General features: G+C 34.4%; 2 protein-coding genes across 2 annotated transcripts; both read right to left on the bottom strand.

The window, feature by feature from the left end:
* Positions 1–1496: 1496 nt before the first annotated feature.
* On the bottom strand, positions 1497–19175 carry RNF212 (ring finger protein 212). The gene is made up of 12 exons (XM_065736172.1): positions 19064–19175; positions 17421–17482; positions 14138–14212; positions 11061–11117; positions 8402–8460; positions 7123–7187; positions 6950–7019; positions 6169–6214; positions 5237–5300; positions 4000–4069; positions 3025–3224; positions 1497–1534 (listed from the first exon to the last, which is right to left on the bottom strand). Exons 1-12 carry the CDS (start codon positions 19173–19175, stop codon positions 1497–1499), a joined length of 918 nt encoding a protein of 305 aa, XP_065592244.1.
* A 2049-nt stretch (positions 19176–21224) lies between these two features.
* Positions 21225–25947, bottom strand: LOC136048521 (transmembrane emp24 domain-containing protein 11-like). Its single transcript, XM_065736171.1, has 5 exons — positions 25784–25947; positions 24856–24956; positions 23975–24100; positions 22355–22501; positions 21225–21470 (listed from the first exon to the last, which is right to left on the bottom strand). The coding sequence occupies exons 1-5, from the start codon at positions 25911–25913 to the stop codon at positions 21321–21323; spliced, it is 654 nt and encodes a 217-aa protein (XP_065592243.1). The 5' UTR covers positions 25914–25947; the 3' UTR covers positions 21225–21320.
* Positions 25948–26216: the final 269 nt, after the last annotated feature.

The following is a 26216-nucleotide window of genomic DNA, read 5'->3' as shown; positions in this document are numbered from 1 at the left end:
GTGTGATAAGATCAAGGGGAAAATGAAAGAAATTATAAATAATATCTTATTATGAGCCAAACAAATAGAGAGACACTGGGGGACACTTACAGCAGAAGCTGGTAATTGTATTTTACTGGCCTAAGTTTTTCAAGCTCATCTTGAAGTAGAGAAGAGTTGGAACTTAGAAAATTTGATGCTGTACTCTTTTACTCATTATATGCCTGTGCTACTGTAAAATTAGATCTTTCAAACAGAAAATTGCTTGAAAGGTAATTTAATTTGAAATCCCACTGAAAATTTTAAGTATGAGAACACCAAAGAGGAGAAAATACACAAATGGTCCCATGGTAAAAAATTAAAGCATTTACGATTTAATAACTTCACACTGAAATAAGTGAAATGTAAATCTGAAAACTGGTGATAGAAGCTTCTGGTCCAGAGACGTTCGCAAACCAATTATTTCTCAATCTGTTTTACTCTCTTTCAAGTGGTATGCTTGAACTCAGTGTGGCAGCTAAGGAAACAGCAAAAACGAAAAACACCTTTGCAGTCTCCTTTCTATTTTAAACTCTATTTAAGGTCAAGCAGAATATTTTAACCCAAAAGAAGTTGTATCATTTTCTTGGGGGACTTGTTCTCCAAAATATATTTTAGTTTTCCTATTTTTAAAATAGGACTAAAGCTAGGGCCAAAACAAAACAAATATATGTGTTTGGTTACTCAGCCATACCAAGACTTGTGCATACATATAGATCCATTTATATAAACAGTAAGAAGGGAATTTCAATGGAAGAGGTGGCAGCCTGGGACTTTCCAATCAGAGCATTCACTCACTATTCTCCTGTGAGAGGAAAGGTATTCTCTGGCAAGATTTCTCTCTTTAAACCAGTTCCTCTATTTCATTGCATTTCTGAGAAGATAGCACTGATACCTAAACCAAATTGCAAGTTTCTTGGAATGTTGCATAGATATTGTGTTACAAGTTCTGAAGGACCTACCAGACTGTAATATCCTTCAAATCATATCCCTTACAATGATGCAAATAAAAGGGGATCTATCGAATAAGAACCCAAATTTGGATTTTGGAATCAATATCTATTTAATTTCATGTCTAACATTAAAATATTGTTGGGACTGGGGTTCATCTGTGAAGGGTCAACTACTTATAAACAAAGTTCTACTGCAGTTCACTAGGTTTACATCAAGAAGTATTTACACTGAATACAAAAGTAATTTATATCTTAATAATTAATAAAGACAATTTATTTTTACAGTTTTTACAATATATTTTAAACCAAAATTCCTTTAAAAAGCCAGAATCTTTTGTACTCCTGCTTGAAGTAACTATAGATGTTAATAGGCAAGCTCAGCAATGCTATAAATACATTATTCATGCTGAATAAAAGTTGTTTTATGTTAGTATGAGATTTTATAGAAATTACAAACACGTTGATATCCAACAACGGTGTACAGCTCAAGATGCTTACTGAACAAAATAAATCACAGATATTTGCTTATCTTCCTGCTGTTTGTCCTCCAAAATTAGCTGATCCTAGAATAAGAATACAAACAAAAATACTTTAGTAAGTCTAAAGAAAACTTAATAGAATTTCTACAGTTTCTTATGAATCTAAATATGCTCCTTTTTATTTACATAAAGATTTATCTTTCTGTTTAAGAATGTGTTCTATTCCAATTTCAGCTGCAGGAATGAAAGTTCAAAGTAAATATTATTGTTCTGTGTATGAACTACAATTAGCTTGTAAACACAGAGCCCAAAGAAAACCAGTACTTAAGTTCCACTAACTGCTTATTTTAATAATGTACTACTCTGTTTTTATATAGAAACTGTCAGGCTCATGCATTATTTCACATGTCACAATTCTAGATTTAAAGCAATGATGAAATATTCAAGATTTCTAAGCATCCATATTTTGAGTACAAGTGAATTTTTTTGAAACATGTAGGTTAGTTTTCACTTACGATGTCAACTTTGCAATAGAAAGAATTAATCTGCACCAGTGGAACTGCAGACTACACACCTCTTGGGCTGGTCTCTGTGCAACTACATTGGCTAGCTTTACACTGTGCTCAACAGCACTCAACAATGATTACCCTGGAGTAACTTCTTTTTGTTGTCACGTGAGGATATCTATGTGGATGACTTGTTGACAGCAGGGTACGAAAGAAATGCAGAGACAGAAAATTTGTCAAATAAGGGGAGAGTCCTGGTACTGTAAAATTGATGGACTTGGGAAGATTACTACTGAAGACTGACTGGGTAGCAAGAAATGAGACAAATGAATTTTGTATAGTTCAGAATATGGGAAAAACAGCTTGCAAATATGATAGCAATATCTTCTAAGCCTTTCCTCCCAAGCTAAAAGCATCTTCCTTTCTTCTCCTGACAACCAGATCACTAATACCTCTTACCTTACAATTACTGCAATTTCCTTTTGCATTCCTTTTTTTTTTCTTCACTGCGTATAGTGAGGTATCCACTGTCACCCACTTTCTACAACACTTTATGATTTTTTTTTAAAGGATCTGTCTCCCATTCATTCCTTTCATTATAGACTGTCTTTTCCTTCATTCTCATATGTCAACTCAAATATTCTGCTTTATTGAAGAACTCCTGCTGATGACCTCAGTCTTGCTATGACTACCACTGATTCACTGCACTTGTGTCACTAACGTTTTTCTTTTCTCTGCTCTTGAGACTAGCAACATGATTAGATTTGCCAAATTGTTCAAAATCAGCATTGTACTAGAAAACAATGTAGAAATGATCAAGTTTAAACCTATTAAAATACTATTCTGCGTAAAGCAAGACACCAACGACTAAGGCTAAATATTGATCATAAGTATCAACATCTTACATACACTGCAGGTAGCCTACTTTCAATTTTTAAATAGCATTTTTGTGTTACATAATTTATTATTTACTCTTTTCTAGTAAATAAGTAATTCACAAGCATATGTTATGCTGATTTTTTTTCAGGAAAAAGTGCTAAATGTTGTTATTTTCTTAGATATACTTACCTAAATGCTGCCTGTGGAGAATTCCAGAGATGGTGATTGGAGGTCTTGTTACAGATGACTGCGGTGAAGGTAATGTAAATTGATACAATGGAGGAGTTCTGAAATCAGAAGCAGACCACGATCCCCTTCTACTGCTTTGTGATCCAGATGGAGAAATAAGTGAACATCCCCCACTATGTGGTAGTCCTATAGGTGTGGATCTATTAATGAAAATTATTAATGGATAAGATTTGAGGCTGCTTTCATAGAAGAGACTTCAAATATTTTTAATTCATATTGCTAATATTTTAATAGAAATTACAGTATATTTTTGTACTCTACAGATTCCTCATGAAATTTTTAGATAGAAGATTTTTACACATTGTAAGAAACAGAAGAAAACAAATGAACTGATCCAAGAATCAGTAAAGGAAAAGAAGAAATATTCTGTTGCATATACTCAACATTTACGCTAAGGAGGCATATGGAGCTTAATGATTGTAGATTACAAGAATATTTTTTCTGTAACCATTTTATATCTTTTCTATTGAATCTATTCAATCCTAACAAATTGAGACATTTTCATTACTTAGAAGAAAAACGTGGAAAGTCCTGTGATGCCACTGAAGATGCTCAGTTTAATCAGAGGATAACTCTTGTGTAGGCACTACACTGACATTCTGGACATTCAGAAGAGTTAAAAAGCAGAGTGGTTATTCTACTTTCTTAATTGAAATTAACTATCCTTTGTATAAAAGCACCATGATTTTAGATCCACAGGTACAGGAACTCAAGTTCTTCTCTGCACATTTTTAAAGAAAGTAATTTCAAGATACAATGTTCAAATAACATAAACTTTTATATAGGTGGCAGTTGGTTTACACATTAACATTCCTTAAGATGCAGAATGTAGCTTTTCAATGTACAGATTTATAAAGGCTAGGAAAGAGTTAAATTTCAGTGTCTGATTGGAGACTAACATCTTTTTTTACTTACCTTGTGGATACTGATGTACTCTGACTTGATGTTATTCCAGATGACTGAGAACTTCTGTACGAAACGCTACCTACAAGAATTACATTTTTTTAAAACAGAGCCAAAATGAATTACCCACATTAATTAAGAGATCACTTTGGAAAATATGATTAGTGTGCTTAATTGCATTATTTGGGACAAATTCACGATCAGTTTATTCAAGAATGAGAAAAGGTGCAAAATTACAACAGAAAATTAAATATATGGAAATGGCTGATAAAATAAAGTTATTGTGTCACTTCTGAATGGTAAGATAACCCTAAAAATAACTAATGTTTTGAGGGATACAACACAAAAAGGGCATTTATTGAAATACACCCTGTGCGTGGCTGGAGATGGATTCTCCTTACTGTTGAAGCCAGCTGTAAGATTGCCTGAGAATGGACTATTGTAGAGCAACATTGATTGTAAAACTGAGAATAGGAGAAATACAGAAATGGCAGAGACCTGCAGAGCACTTGAAATTCTGGGCAACTCCTCACAAACAAACAGTGCCTAAAGAAATCACACTATTTTCAATTGGCTGTCATCTGTGTCTTATTTATGTAGGAATGTCACTCAAGCTCTGCAATGGCCAAGGAATGAAAAGGAAGTACAGTCAGGTAAAACACCTTCTACTGTAATATAATGATGTCATGCCTAAAAAAAGAGATGGAGTCTTTCGCTGGAAAAGAATTCTTCATATTTACTTTTGTTTACAAAATAAGCTATAATTTTGTTACAAAATAAATTTAACTTCAGTTTCATTTCCTCCCCTTTCCTCAAGTGATTTTTAACACAATAATATGGACAACATCAGCTTCTGGTAACTATATATAAACTAGCATAATCATGAAGGCAGTAGAAGTCCATAACACATAATGCAGGTATGTATGTCACATAATGCAAGTATGCATGTTCTGTTCAACCACATATGTCATTATAGTATTTTCTTTACAGTTGCTGACTATAGTTGCACATATATCAGTAAATGTCACAAAAAATTATAGGCAGAACACAGGAGGTAAGTACTGGCAAAATTATTTCATTCATCAATTTTAACCATTTCCCATCTGCTGAACTTAATTTGATATGGTCAATTCTTTACACCTCAATACAATTCATATTTTGGCAGCAAATTGTCGACGCATTAACTTTAAGTTATTAATTCCCTTAAAGTGATACAGGTTTTTCCATTAACAAATTTCTTCTTACATACCCATGCGTCCATCCTGTGGTGGAGTTATAACTGATAGCCTTACTGGACCAGCAATTGCCTCAGGCTAAAAGAATAATATAGAATGAATTACAGTGTAATAAACACATTCAATATTAACGTATTTTAAGCAACAGCATCACTGTTTTGAGGACTATAAACTGAAAATTTCTGGCATTCTCCATTGCCAAGCTTGTTCATGGCACAGTTTTTAGAGAGTCATGGGGTGGGGGGAGGGAGGAGAAGAAAGTAGATGTATTTGAGTGCTTCTTTTGTAGAATTACTCTCTGTCACATTCTGATAAAAATATCAGACACACCCCTCTGCTGAGATTCTGTCCTGTACTGCAGGTATCTGCATGGGGTCTGGCATTCTGCACATTTCCAGTTCTTAACATGCTAGAAATTAAATTTAATCTCAAATCTCAGTTTCATCAATTAACAACATGTATTTTAAAAAGAGTTATAACATTTTAATAATGAAAATGTAGTGAGATTTCAAAAAAAAATCCATTTAAGTAACTAACAGAAGTTTACAATTCAGTGTAAGGTGTTTGGATGTTGTTTGGGGCAGCTGGCTCTAGGTGGCCCTCCCTGAGCAGGATTTTGAAGACTTCCAACTGGTCAGAGACTTCCAACAGAGCCTATTCTCTGATTCCCTTATTCTGTGAAATGTGGAAAACAGAATTTTAGAAAACTGGTTTTGAAGTTGATTTCTTTATGGTTCTATTTTGGGGTACATCTGATTTCTACTAAATATTAACCTTAGCTGAAATGAGTACCAATTGGTCTGAACTGGAGACAGGGTGTGGTGCTGAGGGGGGAAGGAAGTCAGGGTAGTAGTGATCTTTTTTACAGTGTTAACAGGATTGCAGAAACAACAACAACAACAAAAAACGAGCAGATATATTTATAAATACATACACACAAACTTACTTTCCTCATTGATGAAGGTGCAGGATCAACCTCCATTGGCTCCATTCTTAGAATCAATGTCAAAATAAGTATGATATTGCAATTAAAAACAGCCAATTCTTTATAATGACTAAAACTACATGAAATTTGACTAACAATGCAAAAGCAAAAACATAACACATTATATATACGAGTATGCTGGACCTGTTCCAAAGTTCACTATCAGCTGATACTGAAGTTGGTTTAGATATTTACTGAGAAATTATTTTAAGAAATTATTCTTACATATTTGTCACTTGTCAACACTATGAGGGCATTCTGATTTCTTTTTTTTTTTTTTTATGAATCAGTCATAAGTAAAGAAATCTTCTAGCTTGAGCAAGATGTATGATCATTTATTTAAAATTTAATAGGCATTGAATGTCTTGCTGGAGTTCATCCTATCTAAATAACTACAGTGTAAATACAGCTGTCTGTTCAATCATTTATAATATTCCCATACAGTTAAAAGGAAGAGTTCTTATTGCTCACCAATTAATCAATCTCTATGTACAGAGCATCTCTAGAATAAGGTGCATCATGCCATCTAGTGAGAACAGAGGCAATCTGTACAACTAGCCATTATGTACTCTAGGATAGATATCTCCAGTTCCTTTAAACTAACACAATTTGCAAAAACAGACAAAATATCAGCAAAGATACTAATTTTAAACTCACTCTAAAAGACATTACTTTGGGTATAAGATATTACAATACTGTCATTGTTTAGATTTTCAATTAAAATTCATGGTTTTGCACCTACATTTCAGAAGTAGAAGGGTGACTAGGTTGAAGTGAATATGATGAGTATCCATTCGGTCTTCTTGAAGGCACTAAGGTTATTAAACAATTTAAGAAATTTAATATTAGAATATTAATATGCTTTGTCCACTGACAGGTATTCCACAGTTAATATCTTAAACCAATGCTTCTTACCAGAAAGTGGATTTCTGCTTGTACTGGCAAATGGCATTTGAGTAGCTTGCTGAGGAGTTTTCATACTAAAAATGAAAAAGAAACAGTAGATACAAATTGAAGGATGTTTTGGTTAACTCATGTTTCTAGCTGGTCAACATCAAAGTACCTTTACAATAATAGCTGCTCTAAAAATGACACTGTTTACCAGGAAGCAAAATATACAGTACATTTGAGGAGCTATTAAGTTCATCTTTTCTATATTATAATGTCTATATTACTCACTGCATGCTCAACAGTATAAACTTAAGAAAACATCGTGATCATTAATGGAACGAGATTTTATGGAACAACAGAAGCAATTTCATGGAGTTAAAATATAATTCATTATGAACTGCAATTGTGTCAAAAATCTCATTTTTGCATTTAATCAACTTTTTAAAATGTGGATTTCAAAGGAAACGTTGGCAGCTTTGTAAAACTGATACTTCTGCCATTAACTGCACAAAGGAAGAACGTGTCCACTGAGCTTATGAGGAGATCCCCTGGGTCATACTGTTGTGACAGAATTCTGTGAGAATCCAGAATGCATTTAAGAACCCTGAACACGTTGTAACCAAGGTGCAATTTATGTCAGATGCAGAGAAGTAAAAGGAGGCAGTGGATAAAAATATACAAACTATAATAATCCGCCATGTGCATAGCTTTCCTTATGATGTTTTTCTTTCAGTTATATTACACCAAGGATCATAAGAAGGCATAATGCAGCATTATTTACATATCAGAGTCAAAAGAAAGTCTATACTAAAAATGAAAAACCAACACAAAAGTAAAGTAGATCAACAATGTTTTGCTGTTAAATTGCTGTCTTCATGAACTGTCTTATCAAGGAGATTTCAGGATCCTTATTCACTGATATTCTAAAAGTGACAATATGGAGAAAGGCTCCTTTGAAGAAGAATCTATAGGTAATAGAATATTTTAAATATACACAAAGAATTCTAAAGAAGACCAAGCCTGTTAAAGTATTTTTCCAGAAGTTTCTGAAGATTTTCAGTGTAACCATTGATTTGAATTTAAAAATAAAACAATTTCTTCCTTACCATCTTGATTAATGTGAAAAAAAGTCTGATCTGATATCAGAAATCATTTTTCATTCATTTTTTGCAAAAATAATTTTCCTCTATTTATACAACATGAGAAAAAGGCAAAGAAAGCACTTTTAGATTGCCTTATCAGTTAAGTCTACTGTAATCTGATTAAAAAAGGTCATTTACTTTTGCTGCATTAACACTCTTACCACTGTATCTGATGCAGTTGTTGTCTTGCTTTCCTCAGAGATTCCTCCAGCTTTACTCTCTGCGACATAAAAATTTAAACAAGTTGCCTTTGCATGATACGCGTCATTTTTACACTACTAGCATTCTGAAGTATTGAATGGTTGTGCATTTTTTGTTTTAATCCTAGATTATCCCTGCAATTCCAGACTTACTATTAGATATAATGGGGTAAGTCTGTTGCTGTTACATGGATACATTACCCAGACAATCTCAAAAAGATAAAGTACTTTCTAGCACCTACAGACTTACTTTGGACTATCTTTTCTTAAGAAGCATAATACTAGATAAATAAGCACTAAGGAAGTCACCTAAAATATTTTTCTTCTATCTTTCACTTTCTTTCCTGAATCTGGTATACTCACTAAAGTACTTTCCATAATTTAACTGCAGTTCTGGCTAACCAAGGAGGCCCTTGGTGAATGGAGGTTAAAAAATGCAACTCCTACCTACAAGAAGGGCAGGAAGAAGAATCCAGAGAATCAGACTGTTAGTCTGACCTCAGTTCTATGGCAGTTGGTGGAGAGGATCACTGTGTTCTATCACAGGGCACATGGAAATGATCAGAAGCCAGAAAGAGTTTGAAAGATGGCAGGTCGGACCAACTAACCTGATCTCCTTCTATGACAAGATGAGGGGAAGCCTGTGAGTTTTGTTTACCTCAATTTCAGTAAAGCATCTGACACTGTCTTAGGGTATTCTCCTGGTGAACCTGTTTGACATCAGAATAGCTCATGGCTTGGCCAGGTATATCATTCACTGAGGGAAGATCTGGATGTACAGCTGGACTCAAAGAGTCCCACTGAGTGCATTTCAATCCCATTGGCAGTCGGTCACTACCGGCATACCCCAAGGATCAATCTTGGTGTCAATTTTCTTAATCATGATCTGGATGAGGGGACTGAGTGCACTCTTAAGTCTGTAGATTCTAAAGATTAGGGCAGGAGTTTTGATCTGCTTCTGCAGAGGAATCTGGATAGGCTGCATAGATGGGCTGTGTTCAATTGCATGATGGGTCATAAAACCCCATGCAGCAGTATAGGCTTGGGGAAGAAAGACTGGGAAGTTGCCTGGAAGAAAAGGAACTGGGAATGCTGGTTGACAGACAGCTGAACATGGGTCAGCAGTGTGCTGAGGTGGCCAAGCATGGATTGCTTCAAAAATAGCTCGGCCAACCTCTTTGTATGAGCCATTGTAGAGAATGCACCTCGAATATGGTGTTTAAGTTTTGTCCCCACACTACAAGAAGGACATGTAGCTGTTCAAGCATGGGTGTTCTCCAACCTACATGATCCTATGATTCCATGATACTAAGATTCCATGATACAAAAGTTATAGTGCAGTTAATATGGGGTTATCAGAAGATACCAATAACACTATTTCTAAAACACCAAGTACCATATGTCCATATTTTCATTCCTGATTCAAAATATCTATATCCAATAAGTATTGTAGTATCTATTTCCAATAAGTGTATGTGAAGACTATTTCTAATAATGTTATACATTGAACACAAAAAATACCCACTGAAGAATGTTATCAGCTAGTAGAGTCCAAAGAACATTAAGTCAGCCCCTTATTATGTGCATTCTTAGAGTCATTCATTACATGATCATATATTATTTTTTATGGATCATGTTAAAATTTATTCAATAGCCTCAATACTACATATGTATTTTATACTCAATTTCCTGTGCGACTTCAATTCTTCACTACTTCATACTATTTATATTTTCATTTGATGAAAACGTATACATTTTCTTGTTAACTTTTCATGTTTCTCACAATATTTTTTTTAAATTCCTTTAAAACATTTCCTCCTCTATCTTTACAAGATCATACTGTTTGTGGGAGGTATTGCATGTTTTTGCAGATGTGAAACTCCACAAAACATATTAAAGACAAAATTTGGATGTAGGACCCTTTATATATATATGTACATATATATATATACTCTTTCTTTTTTTCTTTTATTTCCCCTAATTTAAGATTTAAGATTGGTTTGATTAAGAGGGTGACCTGTACAGACTTCAGGTGCAATGTGCCTGCCACTCTCTAGAACTTATCATTTTAATACCAAATTGCCTTAAAGAAGTCACATAATTATTTGGACTTCAGTATTCCTGTGTTTTAAAAGAATACAGGTGTTAGATTTTCAGGAATATAAACACCAAGTGTCCATAGCACACATAACACACCTGCACTCTGGTATCTCTGAAACTTGTAGGAAGAGCAGCAAGAAGCTTTTATTATGATTATGAGAGCTCTTGGTTGCATGTGACAAGGATGATGTACTAGAAATAAAGGAGACCCCAGACAAGATAAGGAAACACGAGAATCCTTTCTGTGGATTTATTTATGAGGTACTCAGTTTTTCCCAGAAGCCAAGGTCCATGCAGAGGAGGGTGACAGAAAAAAGCACTTGCATGATCTATCTGAGATTTTGTTTCATTTCATGCCTAGGACACCTACTGAGGTCCACGAGTAAGGACAGAAAGGAGACAAAGCTGATAAAGGATCCTACGTATTCCAATAAACAGTGAAGATATATTTTCTAAAACATAAGGAAAGTAATGAGTCAAACACAACCAACAAAAATAAGAAAATCACAATTAGATTTACCTTTTCTCTGTGGTATGCTAGCAAATGTTTGCGATTTTTTTCTTGAAATTCTGAAATCTAAAAATAAAATTTGATACGGTCATATCAGGCTTCAACTATTTACATTTATGTAACCTCAATAAAAACACATATTGTTCTATACTTTAATAATCATCTAACATATTCTTCATATAACTTTTTAAGCCTTCTAAAAAAACATGTCCAGGTTATCATTCAGATCTAGAAAGCCTAAGAAAGATTAATTTAGTACAACTTATCCTAGAGATGGAAGATTTATTTGACTGAACTTATATTTTAACACTTCAATAATAAGGTAAAGAAATTGGAAAGGCAGTTTACCTGTAGTGTTTCTCATTCATTAGTGGTAAGCAAATACATAAAATTAATGGTAACATAAAAAGTAACGTGTCTTACTGGCAATTATAACTTGCCTTGTAAAACTATCTTGTTAATTAAAAAATAACTATTAGCCATGCTATCAGGTGAAGTGTAAGCACTTCATGGTGTATCTAGATGAGAGTCATAAACCATGACAAGTTAAAAATAAAGAGACACAATCTAAGCAAGACAATAGCTTGTTGAATAAATTATAATAGGCAGAAGCATACTAATAAATCTTCCTTCTGACATATTAAGAGTAGGAAAATTGACAGAAAATCTGTAGGGCTAGAGACAGCCAAGAGAAAATACTCAGAGAAAATAAACTCATAGTAGAATAGCTAATTGAAATGGCTACTTTTGATTCACAGTGCAAGAGCCTAGGAGGTTTCCACTGGGTACTTATCAAAAGATGAGAAACATCTTGTGAAGAACTGATGGAAGAAACATTCAAAAGGGAACACTTAGAATTCCTCACATACTAAATTCCTACTTCTTAAAAGCTAATAAGTAGGCAAGTAAAAGAAGTCAGTCAGGTCATAGAATCACAGAACCATAGAATCTTTAGAGCTGTAAGGGATCTTTAAAGGCCACCTAGTCCAACTTCTCTGCAATGAACAGAGACACACTAGTTAGATCAGGTTGCCCAGGGCCTGATCAGGGCCCATGATCCTTGAAAGTCTTCAGAAACATGGCATCCACCACATCTCTGGACAATTTGTTCCAATGCCTCATCGTCCTCACTGCCAAAGACTTTCCTGACATCTAACCTAAATACACCTTCTTTAAGCTTGAAATCATTTCCCCTTGTTCTACCACAGCAGACCCTGCTAAAGAGTCTGTCTCCTTCTTTCCTGCAGCTCCCCCTTAGATTCTGAAAGGCCACTATTAGGTCACATTGGAGCATTCTCCAGATTTCTGGTTAAAAAAAGGAACAAAAGCCAACATCTCCATTTCAGGGTCAATGTGTATGATGATACTGCATCCTGAGTCTTACCATCTCAGAAAAATTACATAAACTCTGGAAACAATTAGATAAATTAGAGGTATTTAATAGCAACAATATAAAGAATGACTGAATAGATTATGAGTTTTCATTGCTGGAAAAGAAATAGCTGAAGAAGGGGTATGCTAATAGTCTAAAACTAACAGCACACAGAGTACTTGGGAGTTGACGCTTTTCCTCTTGCACAGGATTCAAGAAATCAAATGAAAGTAGCAAATAGCAAGTTAAAACATGTAGAAAAGGAAACAGTCATCACATAGTGTTTAACTTACAGACCTATTATATGATAGATGCTAAATATTCAGAAAACTGCTAGACAATTACATGAAGCAAAGCTTTTTAAATCAATGGCATCATCCCTATCTTGAGAAACCCTTGTGCCATAAACTGTTTGATAGTAGGAGCCTGTTCTGAAAACAAATCAGGTTATAAAAGGTTTTGCTCTAACACAGAACAAGCTTATGCCAGCAGAAATTCTGACCAATTCTTGATGTCCTCCAGATTTTATGTGGCCACTTCTTCGCTATAGGTTATCACAAGCTACCAAAATAACACCTTAAACTTTCAAGGTTATGTCCCTTGTTTCCTTTCTTTGGCACATTACAGAAGTTTGCATTCAGGTATGATTGAGAATACAGATCTCTGGATTTGTTTGGTTTACAGAATGACTACTTGTCATTCTAAAGTTTATGTCTGACATGACAGAGGAAGGCATCTTGTTCACTTTGTGTCAGCTATGCATTTATTGAGGATTGCTGAGGAAAAAGACCATGCTCAACTTTGGATAAGTTTGTAAAGTACAACAGATATATAATCACCATTATCAATGAGGATATTTCTAAGATGAAGAGATGATTTTCCCATCAGTAATCTTCCCTTCGTTAATTTTCTGCTGGATCAGTAAGCTCACCTCAAGATCAAAATGTCACAAAACAATGAAAGTTGCAAGTCAGTGCAGGGAGGATGCACAACTCACAGTTCAACCTAGAATGGTTGAAGCTGCCAATGAAATGTTTCATGAGTGGGACAAAGAGGAGAAGTCTAAAGCCAGGCTGAAGAGACGGGGAAAAGGAGAAGGCAAAGGGAGCTCATAAGTATTTGTTTAACCTAAAGTTAATGGAGTAGAAATTAGGAGTGAAGGCAGGGATCCAGTCTGGATATTATGGAAGGCAAAGTGGAAATATTTCTCGAAATCTTTTGTTGTATTGGTCGAAAAACAAATACATTCAGATAAAGGTACAGGGTTATTTTTTCACTTTTTAGTAATTATATTGTTCTTATTTTTAATAAATCCAGCTTTTGAGACCAGGGATTTTTCTTAAGTGGCTTCCTTTGATAAAGAAAAAGGTAAAAAAAACAAGGCAGCATTCATCTCAGAGCTTCTGCCAGCTTTGGTTTTTGGGCATGTTGAAGATTCTGGAACATTTAAGTTTTCATTTCATGGCATTGAAAGTGATTTTACACCACTGAGATAACCAGAACTAGTGGTCTGCAAAGAGAGTTTGAAAACATAAGCAAAGGACATGATAAACAATTTATGATTTCTCAAGAAATTTGAAACTGTGAAATTAAGGAAACAGAGAGTAACACAGTTCGAAGCACTCATTCATGTAATTTTCCTACTTACAGAAAAAAAAAAAAATTAGAAGTTTCTAATTATTTTATACAATCAAAATTTTTAAGGGTGACTCACCTGTGTTATTTCTTTTGAGTATTTCTTGCACAGTGTGTCTATTCCCATGAACAGTGACTGAATTTCAGGACTTGTCTAACAGGAAAAGAAAGTATAGCAAGGTTAGTGCTTTTTTCTTGCAAGATCAATTATCCAAACCATTTTGTGAAGTATTCCTTAAACTGAATGATTTCGAATGTAGACAAATAAAAAACAGGCAGATCAGGAGTAGGATAATACAGAATATGAAAACAAGCTCCATTTTGTTTGTTGTCTGTATTAACTATCTGGAAGGCTTTGAGCTTTTGTCTAACTACATTGCACACATAGTAACAAAGACTGTAAAAATTTCCAGAACACATAAGAAAATGAAAACAAAATATATCCCCAAAACAATTACACTAGTTTTAGTACTAAGTTAAAGTACTACTGAGTGTCAGTAATCAGTGATCACAGTTCAAGCTCCTTCACCTGAGAAACTTACAAGATTCCTAATGTAACTTCAAATAGGATTTCAAAATGAAAAATCTAGCCCAAATAAATAAATAAGACATCTACTTTTAAACTGGAAGCAAAAACCATCCCAACATATTGACTGATACAAAGACTTTAGCACAAAATAGTCATTTTTATGTAAGGAATCACCTTTCAAAACCTGGTAAAAATGTACAAAACTGTTTCAAGCAAAATGCAAATAAATACTTCAAGTTCTACAGTTTCAGAAAGTTCAAAAATTGAAAAATGAAAGGAAGATGTTTTATTTTAATAAATGAGAAGATGGCCACCTGTGAATGGATCTGAGCTACTGAGAAATTAGGTAAGTGATATCATAAATCAGAAATATTATATTGAAATAAAAAAGAATGATATTTTCCTCCCTTTTGGAATGCAGAAACATTTTTATCTACTTCAGAAGTAGTGTAACACTAGTCAGATAAATAAGAGTAGGTAACAGTTTCATTTCCCAAACCTGCCTTCAATGTGTATTCTATATTTTTTACAATATGTAAAAGTGAGTCTCGTGCATATGAAAAATAATTATGTGAGGAGTTAAATTAATAACCTCAATTTGCTTCAAATTTTTATCTCTTGTTCCCCATATTCTGATATCTGCTACATCCGTGTCCTGTACAGCACTGTCCATATAGCTGCCAAATGCACTTCTGCTTACTGATGAGCTCAACTTGCATTTCTCACAACAGAGGAACTAAATTCCTTTCCTTGCTTTCCTCAGTTACCAATTTTCATAGAACAGACAGGAGGGAAAAAATGGTATTTGAACATCCTCCACTCTTTGAATTTGGTTGACATTAGCCAAGGCATTCAAAAATTTCCACCTAGTGAGCAGGCAGAATGAGAAAGAAAAAACCAGACAGCTCAATAGGATAGTCTAAGTTATCCTTGTTGTTAGATCAAATAAAAACCAAGACACTGAAAATATATCTGAAGTCATTAAGATGTATTCACAGGGGACAGCTCTAGAAACTTATTTAGTCATTACAAAGCAGCAACCTTGGTTGGTCTCTATTTGATCCTGAAATAAATAAAAATAAGCTTTGTTGCTGATCTATAAACTCTTTAAAATGAAGGACTGTAGAAAACAGTTTCTATTTTATGTGTTGTATGGAGGAGTAGCAGATGTTAACAAGGTATTCGGAATTAATAACAGTGAGATTTTGTTTTACTAGAAAACTAAACAATCCTCTAGGAAAGAGTAAGTGGTGACTGTTGGAGGAAAGTAAAATGTGACTAGCATACACTGATGTAAAAATAATAATATTTAATGTATGGATGCTGATTATACCAATATACAACTTAATGAGGAGTTCTAACACATTTACAAGTCTTCCTACTCATTGAGAATGCAACAGCATCAAGCACAGAAGGGTTTCCAGGTATATTTCCACTCAGGTTCCTAAATTATAGAGTCATAAGACTTTTTTCTATGCATTTCTAATTAACATTCCAATCATTTTATCTGTCCTTAATCAAGGCTAAGTAATCATCATTAATGTCTTTTTTAAAGAATATGGTAATTTGCCTCCTTTCTGTCCTCCAGAGCAATGACAGGTTCTAATGAAACATCTAATCTTTTTGTTAGTATCACAAACGTTGCATTTTAAAATTCCTTCAATATATTTGAAGTACATTATCAGGTTGAAATGCTACAATTTAACACTGATATAACCCAGAATTTTGCTTTGTTTTGAGCAAGGGGGTAGACAAGATGACCTCCAGAGTCCTCTAAGAACCTAAATTAGTCTGTGACTGAAATTGATAATAAAATTTCCATCTAAGTAAGCTGATAATAAAGGTCTATTAAAATACCTCCTTTAAAGGTTCTCTGAGTTTCTTTTCTGGTTTATTGGATTGTGGTGTTCATTGTTCTTTTTAATTATATTGACATTTGACTCTTTTACTGTACTGGTAGCTCTGTTCACTTCAGGTTTCAGCATTTATGTTTGTATCAACTCAATTTCAAACACACATAGAGAAGCCATGCTTTCCTCCAGGGTCACCTCTTTGTGGTTAGTCCCAAACTGTCCTTTAGCTTAAATGCACTATTGCCTTATAGCCTTATACAACTGATTTTTTAGCTGTACTGAATGCCTTGAGTGCTTTCCTTCTAACCTTCTAAAGCAGTCTTGTTTCTTAGACAAGTGTCATTCTAGGAAAATATGAATATATTCAAAGCCCATCTATGAAATCAGCTAAGTAGAAGATGGTTCATGGAGAAACATCTTCTGGTTCTACGGGAGAAAAGGGAAAATTAAATATTACTAATGATTTCTTAAGGAAGAGAACTAAAAGCTATTTACTGCCTAGTGAATAACTCTCATTAATAGTCTGTATCATTTCATAATTACATGGTCATGTGGAAAACAAGCTTAAGAGAAAATGAGAAGAAAAAATTAGATCTGAAAACACTGATGGGCCAGCATGCAAGTTTTTCTAGACTCCATTACACAAATTACAGTACACTTTCTCTGATGTACAAACATTTTCCACATTTTCACAGTAATCGGTGATGTTAGAAAGCAGCCAGTCACATTTCTTGAAAATGCCTGAGTGATCTGAAGTCCAATAGAATCAGAAGATACAAAGAGTCTTTGTAGACTTTAATTTTAAAATCTAAGAAACTAATAGCAGTACAGGGGGAAAGCATCCGAGGCTACCAAGCTATCATCAATAAATATTTATGTCACAGTTGGCAAACAGAAGGAAGTATTTTGTAATGCAAATAATTTAGCTGTTAAACAAACCACAGATTAATGCAATATTATAGTACTAAAGCTTCATTTACCTCTTTTGAAAGGAATACTGTACGACAAGGAGTCCTGCAAATCAAACATTCATCTTTTTTGCCTGTAAGGTAAAGACACACTTAAAATATACATCAAATGGAATAGATGTTGTATACATTTTTAATAGAATTTTTTGCCTAAACCTTTGTTTTGAGCTTGTAGAAGGTTATATAAGAAATGCAAATAAAGAAGAATAAAGAATTTGAGTCTGCATCCCTGTACACACAATTGTATGTGAATGTCATCAGGTCTTAATCCTGCGAATAATTATTCATGTAAATGATTTTATGAATATCATTAGTGTCACAGAATGCAGTGATTTTTAGTTCCTTTGATTTAAATAGGACTACTTGCCTGGTTTAATTAAGTGCATGTTTAAGTGTACTAATGAATTATTAGAGCCAATCAGATATACAACTTTTTAGTTTGGGATTTAGTCTTGCTCTCCAGATAAAATATATGAAACCTTAACTTCAAAGAATTAATAATTTCTCCTTGCTCTTCTTTTCTGTGAAAAAAATGATCATCTTTTAAATCCCTTTCTAATCATTTACAACTTTCTGAATGCTTCTTTCATTATTTGCAAATGTAATAGCAGCTACCTCTAGTAAATTCACGAGTGCCATAAATTAGATAATTTTATTAGATGCTCCTTGGCTAAGAGTTCTAAAGATCAATGTTCATAAGCATCTTTAAAGAGGATAACATTTCATTATTATTATTAATGAGTCGTGTCGTCGTCCCCCCCCCCCCCCCCCCCCCCCGAAAAAAAACACATCTCAGCAGGGACATTTTTTTGCCAAATTGTAATAACAGAAAGGGAACCTGTAATTCATGTTCTCAGAGCCAGCACTGTGTATTTATATCTTCACTATAGCAACAATGCAAAATCATTTAGGCAAAAGACTTATTTTTAATTATGAAACAAAGATGTATCACTTTTTCTGCTACGCTTACTAACAGTACGTCATCTAATATGACCTCAAAGGGAAACGTTTTAAAGTACTTCTGCTATTTTTTTTATTTTGAATAGGAGCTTCTCTATTTCCTATACCTTTTCCAGAGATCCTCATGGGACAACAACATAGGATTTCCAGAATATGTCTCAGAAACTGCATGTGACATATAAGAGCTTCAAAACATCCCCTACAATCCTCCTAACCATACTGAAATTTATGTAGCTTTTCACTGACAATACTGAGACTTAAAACATCTTCAGACTAGTAGGAAAAGTCTATCCTAGAAGTATTAATCCTTTGTTTTACAAACTTCTCTCACTAAGAAAGAGGCATGCCCTTTCCAAAATGAGACAAGGGAGATTCCTATCTTATTCTGTTTTTATAATGAAGGCATGGATCACAAGCATCTGGGCTCAGTTTTCATTTAGATTAGAGTAAGGTTTGTTCTCAAAGCCAGATCCCTCCAGGCAGATTCATCTGGAGGCCTTCACAGGTTACTTTTACTATTTAAAGATAATCAATGGCAACAATTGAAAAGGTTTATCAGTAACAGGAGGTCAATACAATGAAAGGCCTTTCTGTTTTTTTCCACAGTGAGTGGGTAACGCTTAGGGGGAAAGTAAAGGTGTGCCTGCCAGCACTGCCTGGCTGGAGCAGGAGGCCCAGCCTGGGGCAGCCATTACCTTTCTGGAAGCAGATCTCACAGATGACGTGGCCACAGCTGGTGAAGATGAACCGTGGCGTGGCCTTGCGGGGCTCACAGAAGCAGGCGTTGCAAAATATTCGGATGGCCATGGGGTGCAGGGGCAGGAGAGGCTGCACGGAGCTTGAGGCTGAGGCGGACACCCACCCTGCTGCTGCAAGGCCTACAGGCCTGCCTCTGTCATGTCCGTCCGGCCTGCGCCGTGAGCTGAGTGATGGCAGCACCCCTTCTCCACGGGCTGTGAAAAGAAGAATTCAACCCTCCACAAAAACAGGGGTTTTGTAGCTGCTTTCCACCGAAGCTATGAGGATGCCCATGCAGGGGACGTTCCCCGTGAGGTTTCCTCCTTCCACGGGGTGACAGAAGCTCATGGGGGCTGTGTGTGGGAGCTTTGCCATGAACCCTTCTCACAGACCCACAGGCTGCACAGGAACCTTAACAGTACTGCCTCGGAGAGCTGGGGCTCAGCTTCTGCTTTCTACATCTAGTTAGGAATCTTGAAGGACACTGAAAACATTTCACCGAAGCAGAGATATCTAAATAATAATAATCCTAAGTGAAGAATGAAGCGCTCTCTAGCTGATACTCAGTCTCAGTGCTGGTTTGTGGTTGAGCATGATACTGAGGAGTTTAATCATCTCTCCGTGAGTTCTGACACAGTGATTGCCCATGTTTTAAAAGCATAAGTGCATTTAAAACAAGATGATTTACATTTTTATTGGGATGTACTTAGGAGCCTTACTCTAAATATGTCTAAATCTTTACTCAGCTGAAGTCTGACCCGATTGTTCAGCTTTCTTCTTTGAATTCACATATGGGTGTAACTCATATTCCTGCTTTCCCCAAACCAAACAGTTTAAGACATATGGTAAATGATACTCTATGGAAATGAATTTAATAACATTTATTGGTCATTTCAAGAGGCAGTTCCTGAAGTATGAGAATTTTTTAATATAGGGCACATCTCAGAGAGTAGCTTTATATGATTTTATAAAGATTTAATTATAAAGTTTTATTTTAATTGATTTTGTCTGTAGACCATTGTTTTCTTGTCTCTACTTTGTAACTATGGAGAATCACACATACATTTTCATACTGTGAAAGTAAACCTACTTAAAGGATAAGGTCATTCCTTGCTAGTGAAAACAAAAGGTGAGAGGGAAGAAAGGAAAAAGAAAGAAGGTACCGCCTTTAAAACAGTAGTTTCTCCAGAGATATTTTAGCTTACAGTTTTTAGACTACAAAAAGATATGAAAAAATGAGCAGGAAGACAAAATGCAGCACCAGCACCTCTACTAGAGTATGCACTCCAGAAAACCTTTTTAAAGATTGCCTCTTTACATGTTAACCAAGTGGGGAGGTGGGCCATGCTACCTCCTCTTGTTCTTACAACAACGCTGCTTTGTCAAGCTAATTATTTTAGTTTTAAACCACAGCTTTTGACTCATAACTGCGTAACACTAATACTACTCAGGTATTTGTACAGAAGCTAGCTAAACTGAGGCATATAGATATACTCAACCAAGTCACAATAGTGACTATTAGTAAAATGCTAATACTGCTAAGTTCATTAGATAGACATGTTGTGATTACTGAATAATCAGAATTAAACAATCATCAACAATCAGACTGCAGAATTCAGTGTGAGCATGACTTAAAAGAAAATACATAGGCAAAAATTCAGTGTTTACCAAGAAACCTACAATTTAGTCTATGTTGTTCTTCATACAGGCTAAACATAAACTGTGGGAAAGTTCAGATCTCAACTCTATAGTGTAGCGTATAGGGCTTAGGAGCCCTCTAGGTACAAAAACGAAGTGCAATTAAGCCACAGGAGATAAACACCAATCTATTCAAGCCAGTACAGAAAAAAATTTACTAAACAAGTAGAGAACTTTAAATTTTTTGGAAATATCTTATTTAGACTTCTCTTTTAAATGTAACTATCCTGAGTTGAATATAAATGCTGCCTTAGTTAATTAGTCTTCCTTCTAGATTTAGCTTCACATCTGTAGAGGAAAATAAGTTGATAGAAGATGGGTTTCAAAGATCAAAATTTAAGGGAAGGCCAGACACTGTGATATAAATGAAGAAAGCAGAATAATTGATAGAGTAAGAACTTTAGTAGAAGAGGAGTCAAGCTTGAGAGTTTTATGCAATGTATTTTCTTGTAGGTAACAGGGTTTCTTTGGATTTTAGGCGTTAGATAGCAAGGAAATTTTGAATCTTTGAAATACTTAAACAAGCTTCTTAGCTATAAAGAAATCCCTGAGAGATTTGATCTGCCAGATTCCAATGGAGACAAGGATTAATGTTTGTATGACAGCCCACCACAAAATATTGCTGTTGGTTTGTTCACTTGTTTTCCGAAATTTTTCTTCACGTTCCTGACGAAAAGAAGAAAAAACATAATTATTACTTATTGGCCTCTGCATGTTACATACTACTATCCTACTAGCTAAGCATGTATCCCTCTTCTGCCTTATAGTAAGCACATTTGTTTGTTTGTTTGTTTTCCATAATGATAAAGATGAACATTTCTTCCTATCCATAAGTTGTCCTATGTACAGACAAAAATTAAGAAGCAAACACACTTCTGTTCTGAAGAAGAAATACAAGAAGTTTCCCTTGTTGCTAAAATATGTATTGATATTTTGATACATTGGTATATACTTCTATTCCATAAGTACATGCTTAAGACTTTTTAGGTTTGCAGCCATTTCACATAGCAGTCAAGAAACTGTTTGCAGCCAAATATATATTTTTAGGGAACTAGTTGATAAATTGTAAACACAATCTGTTTGCCTGCATACATGTAGAAAAGTGAAGACAATGAGTGTGCTCTTGGTTGAAGGAATGCTTTATTTGTAACAGAATGAGGCTATATAAATCACATTCAGTCATTTCCTTAGCCATTCCAGTAAAGTTTATACGCAAAGGCCAGCATGGAAACAACATCTGGCAGCATCATCAGCAATGGTACCTGCCACCTGCTCCACTGCTGTTATTGGCATTGGCCAAGAAAACTATGTTTGGAAATTCCTCCTTAAAAATAAAACCTGTTATGAATTCACAGTGATTAATTAGCTTTTATATTGCTTTCACTTACAGTTTAAAAATATTTTCTAAGGTAATGTGGAATGTTTTTGTTAAATTTTGTTTTTTTATAGCTTAGCAAAAAATGTACTTCAGTTAAATAATAAACCTCACGTAATAATCAATAAACTATTATACAGTATTCTTCAATATTTCTATTAAGGAAAATACATACTCTTTCATAATTTTGTTCTTTGGATATGTGATGAATTTGCTCAAGGAGATGTTCTATTCTAACATTAACTTCATTCACTTTGTCTTTGGCTTGAACAACAGCTTCATCCAGAAAATGCTCTCCAACTCTAATATCCAAATGTATACGCTGAGAACAGAAATAATATTCTCATTACTGTGTCTTCTCATTTTCATAATTCCCTAGAAACAATAGACAATTTTCCTTTAAGTTCATTACAGAAAATAGTTCTAAATGCTTATGGAAATCCTTCCTAAAGTGAGAATCAGATGGAATGTGTAAAGTGTTTCTTAATTTTGTTTTTAAATTAACTTTAAATTTTAAATCTTCCCTAATTGGTTAGTGCACGGTTTTATACTAGTACTGATTTAACCATTATGAAAATGCTTTTTGTTCTCGACCCATATTAGTTTTTAAAAATTGAGCACCCTTAAAACTGCTCATTGCATTTCACATTCTATCCAAATATTGCAGAAATGACATTCCTCAGTAATACTGCAGGAAGCTTTTAGTAGTTGCACTTCTGGGTTTCCTCCACATTTAATCAGGAGTATAGGACTGGAAAGGGACCAGATAATACATTATTGCAGTTTATCATCGGTGTCAAAGCAGAACATTCCATAGGGAATGTTGTAACAGAATGAGGCTATATAAGGCCATAAGGAATGTTCTTCAATGTCTTCTTTATTTCTCCACACATTGTTTATCGCATAAGAAATAGGTTTCAGTATCCTATAAGCCACTGTAAGATGTTTAACAAAATTGTCTGAAACTCTCCAGACAATAGACTCATAGAAAGAAAAACGGAGACTACAACTTGCAATATGTTGAAACTTAGTTGAGGCCGAATATACATTTTTGCTAAAAATAAATGGAGAAAGTGTTCCCAAAAGCCAGTTAGGGTACCTCACTTAACACACTTACAAGATTTTTATATAAAGATGGTTTTCTAACTCTTTTTTGCTATCAACTTTTTTTTTTAAAGGCACCTTTAGAGACTAACTCTTCTTACTTGTTTAACTATACTTTGAAAATAGGCATAGAGATAAATGTTTCAATACAGAGTTTATGAAATGGCTGAAATTAATTAAAACCGTATCACCTTGATGTCCCTTTTTTTACAATCTCTATGCAGGCCAATTTTTTTGGTAATAGACAATACTGACAGTGCTAATATTTTCTTAATATTAATATCTCTAAAACATTGATATATTTTCTGAAACAATTCAATCTAACATAGTGAAGCCATGCAATAGCATTAAGATAAGTGGTTTTGTGGCGGTGTTTGTGTTAGTCAATCTCACATATTGATCTTTCTCAATCCAAACAGTTGTTGCTATTGATCAGAATCTTTTCACATTCAACGTGCTGTGCAAACATTAGATCAATCTGTGGTTACTAGTCTTGCTTCTTTAACTTTGAATTAGGTATCGGAATAACCTTTTCATTTTTTAATATACATAATTATAAATTTATCATCTTTAATCATGAGGAAACGTTGAATTTTCTACTAGAATTAAAAGTTCTCATCCATTTTGTAAACTCTGCAGCTTGTATACAATCAATACTATTACGACAAAGAATAGTAAGAAATACACCTACCAGTTTATTTCCTGCAAATGCCACTAGTCTGGTGGAGTTTGACTGTAGGCAGATAACATGCTCCCCAGACATATAGGATGTAAATGAAAATGTTGCTGTTGGCCCATAAAGTTTTGACAAAATTACCTGTAATTTAGATATATGTTGGATATGAGCAATGTGGGAATTAATTAAATAATAAAAAACCAGTATTCTAAATTGAATGCAAAAATTACTCAATTAAACTGCCTGAAATCATTGAATTTATCTGAGAGAACAGTAGAAGAATTTAATCTCACAGTAAACAATGAAATGCTATGAATTTCTATAATGTACAAAAGTCAATGGTTTCTAAAGCATTTCAAGTTTGAAAACGAAGACTTTGTTTAGGCATAGAATAAGCTGCCCTTTGTTGAAAAAGCTCAGGATCTCATGGCAACAAAAGCAGTTGCTATGCATGATGGATTTGTGCTGCCTCATAATAATCTAGTCTTTTATGGTTTCTTTTATGATTAGCCTTCATGTCTGCTGCTCAAATCTGCACAAATATTTTCTGAACCATTTTGCTCAATTCGTGAATTTCCATTGTTTTATAATCTAGCTTGTTTTCTCAGTTGCAGCTTACTAGTCTTTATGATACAGTTTTGCAGTCTCAGTACTCACATAAAAATTGTCCACAAAACTAATTACCAAATATTCCATGTTTTTTTCCAACATGGCATTTCTATTTATACTGATAGCAACCAAGAGGTGCTTATACATTTCAACATCAAAATACTGAGATGGATGATAGATTACTGATTTACTTTTTCCCCCAAATATCCATATCTATGATAGTTTTGCCTGCCATTGTGAGAAGTCAACACATGAATCACACAGAAATATTCATAAAGAACGTTTACCTCAGCACTAGGAGTTGTAACAGTCACAAACATTCCCAAACCAGGAGCAGAGTCAAGAAATTCTCTTTCATGCATATCCCACTTCTGTATTTTGTAATTCCCTGAATAAAAACATAGATAAAAATCTGTTAAATAAAACATAGCTTAATATTAAACATCCTTATTGCTTTTTTCAGCAACAATATGAAGATAAATGATTAGCAATAAAACAATATATGTATTTCATGTACTTACAAATGAAACTGCTCAGGAGGCATTTTATAGCAGTATGAAATGCAATGAATTTTTACTATACTAGGAAATATTAGAGCACTACAAAAAAGATTGATTAACAAGTAATACTTTTTTATTACCTCTAATGCTCTGGCAAGATTAGCATTCAGAGGACATGCTGAGACTACCAGAAGAGAAAGTGTACTGTATTCACATCACATTTTTTGCTTGTCTTTCATACTTATTACATTATTTGCAGAAACTATTACATATTTATTTTGACTACCGCCTTCCAATCTTACACTTTGTGCACTAAACATGAATTTAATATATTTGTGATATCCCAGATTGAACGGAACTTCAGTCCATCTTGAATTGTTTTTTTCCAAAACAGTGTTAATTAAAAAATTCTGGTATGAAGAGGTGATAATGTATAGAAGTACATGTTGGAACAGCAATTTCATGGCTGCAGAATTTGAAGACCTTTTCCTACGTTGGGTCACTTAAGCTCTCTGGAAAACTTTCTTTGAGTAATCTATACCCCAAATATATGAGGACATGGTGGTTAGTCACTGTTGTAGGGACTTGTAGCGTGCCCTCTTTCTTATCACCATAGTTTTACCATATTCATCAGTCACAAGTTTTCATGCTAAATTACAAACTGTTTTTATTATTGCACAGGTTAGATCATCACACAGCAAAGGCAGCTACCTACCAGTTACGAGCGTGTCACTGGGAACATCTTCAATTACACATTTCTCTTCTCTCTCTCCACTATGAAAATACAAAGCAAGTGAAAAAGAAATCCAAAAGCTCATAAGAAGTCCTATTAATTGGATTTTCATTATTTTTATGTGTCCCAGTTGTACTGCTTTTGAAGATAACTGCGGAAGTATGTAGTCTTGTGGTTTCTCCTCATTTGCTGCTTATCAGTGTGTGTGTTTGAGAGAGAAAAAAACTGTGAGAAAATGCAGCTGGTGGTTACACATTTATAAATAACTCTGTGTTCTGTAGAGTGAGATAACAAGAAAACTTGTAAAATCTTTATTTTTCCCCAGCATCTAAATTAAAATTTTATTTTATGCACATAGAGTAGTATGAAAATTGGAAGCACTTCTTGAGATCGGCTCTCTAGTAGCAACCACAAT

Source organism: Cyrtonyx montezumae, unplaced genomic scaffold, assembly GCF_038088225.1.
Source record: "Cyrtonyx montezumae isolate F1298 unplaced genomic scaffold, pur_monq_1.0 scaffold_2, whole genome shotgun sequence".
In the NCBI taxonomy this organism is placed as follows: domain Eukaryota; kingdom Metazoa; phylum Chordata; class Aves; order Galliformes; family Odontophoridae; genus Cyrtonyx; species Cyrtonyx montezumae.
This window is presented reverse-complemented; position numbering and strand designations above follow the sequence as displayed.

Bases quoted from the DNA above. Each gene is read 5' to 3' on its own strand.
- LOC136048521 (XM_065736171.1), bottom strand. From the start codon at position 25,913: ATGAAAATCCAATTAATAGGACTTCTTATGAGCTTTTGGATTTCTTTT. The intron at 24,101-24,855 runs GTAAACGTTCTT...TCTAAATTACAG, and splicing joins TTACAACTCCTAGTGCTGAG to GTAATTTTGTCAAAACTTTA. The intron at 22,502-23,974 runs GTAGGTGTATTT...TTCTGTTCTCAG, and splicing joins CATTTGCAGGAAATAAACTG to CGTATACATTTGGATATTAG.
- RNF212 (XM_065736172.1), bottom strand. From the start codon at position 19,175: ATGGCCATCCGAATATTTTGCAACGCCTGCTTCTGTGAGCCCCGCAAG. The intron at 7,188-8,401 runs GTAAGAGTGTTA...TTTCATTTTTAG, and splicing joins CAACTGCATCAGATACAGTG to TATGAAAACTCCTCAGCAAG. The intron at 1,535-3,024 runs GTAAGTATATCT...TTCTTATTCTAG, and splicing joins TCTCCACAGGCAGCATTTAG to GATCAGCTAATTTTGGAGGA.